Here is a 1,096-nt window from a genome sequence, read left to right on the forward strand (position 1 = left end):
CTTCGAGAGCCAAATGAGCCGCATTGGGCCTGAGACACCTTAAGTAAGGAACCACATAAGATCTTTTGTACAAAATTCCATCGATCAAGGAATACCTTAGTGCTCGCAAAACCAACTTTTGCGCTCAGTCACATCATTCTGGAGCCAACCAGTTTGAATGTGGGCCTTGGGGGATATATTCATGATATCCCCAGCCCTATAGGGGCTATAAGCTTAACATCAATGCTTCATGTATTCAAAATGCGGAAGTATACACTCCCTGAACCTTTTTCTATCTTTGATGAGGCAAACTTAGATAGTATCTGCCTTAGCATTCTCCTCTCTTGGAATGTGCTCAACATGACACTCGTCGAACTGGGTCACCACAACCCATACTAGACGTACGTACTTCGCCATAGTCTCGTATATCACTTTGAACTCCCCCTTAACCTGGGATATGACAAGCTTCAAATCTCCATAGACTTTGAAGTTCTTGACCCTCAATGTCCCAGCCAGGCCAAGGCCAGCTATCAGAGCTTCATATTCTGCTTCATTATTTATAGTTGGGAAATCTAACTTCATAGCATATTCAATTAAGAAACTGTCGGGGCTCTATAGCACCGGCCCTGCTCCACTCGAATTTGTTTTTGATGCCCCATTAAAATAGAGAACCCAGAATTCATTCTTCTTAACGCCCTCTTCGTTTCCTTTATTACCTTCCGATCTTGCTGTCCTGCCCCCCGACTTCTTGGTTGGGTATGGTACATTTTATCACGAAGTGAGCCAACGCATGTGCTTTTATTGCCGTTCACGGCTTGTACTTGATGTTGAATTTTCCCAATTCTATGGCCCATTTAATCAGCCTCCCATTGGCTTTGGGACTGTGAATGATGTTTCTCAAAGGTTGATTTGTTAGTACCTCGATCTTATGAGCTTGGAAGTAAGGACACAACTTTATTGAGGCCATCACCAGGGCTAAAGCAAATTTTTCTACAATCAAATAATTCAACTCAGCTCCGTGCAGAATCTTACTGACATAGTATATAGGTTTCTGGATTTTAAGTTCATCTTTAACCAACACGGCGCTCAAGGCATTTTCTGATATGGCCAAATATAA

At 42.5% G+C, this 1,096-nt stretch overlaps 1 protein-coding gene across 1 annotated transcript; it reads right to left on the reverse strand.

Moving 5' to 3' along the window:
* Positions 1-291: 291 nt before the first annotated feature.
* LOC141699847 (uncharacterized) lies at positions 292-833 on the reverse strand. Its single transcript, XM_074503657.1, has 2 exons — positions 696-833; positions 292-555 (listed from the first exon to the last, which is right to left on the reverse strand). The coding sequence occupies exons 1-2, from the start codon at positions 831-833 to the stop codon at positions 292-294; spliced, it is 402 nt and encodes a 133-aa protein (XP_074359758.1).
* Between the last annotated feature and the right edge of the window lie 263 nt (positions 834-1,096).

This window comes from Apium graveolens, unplaced genomic scaffold, assembly GCF_009905375.1.
Source record: "Apium graveolens cultivar Ventura unplaced genomic scaffold, ASM990537v1 ctg141, whole genome shotgun sequence".
NCBI lineage: Eukaryota > Viridiplantae > Streptophyta > Magnoliopsida > Apiales > Apiaceae > Apium > Apium graveolens.

Excerpts from the sequence above, each read along its gene's own strand:
- LOC141699847 (XM_074503657.1), bottom strand. The coding sequence starts at position 833 with ATGGGCCATAGAATTGGGAAAATTCAACATCAAGTACAAGCCGTGAAC. Across the intron at positions 556-695 it reads CAGGACAGCAAGATCGGAAG|TTAGATTTCCCAACTATAAA; the intron begins GTAATAAAGGAA and ends TATGCTATGAAG.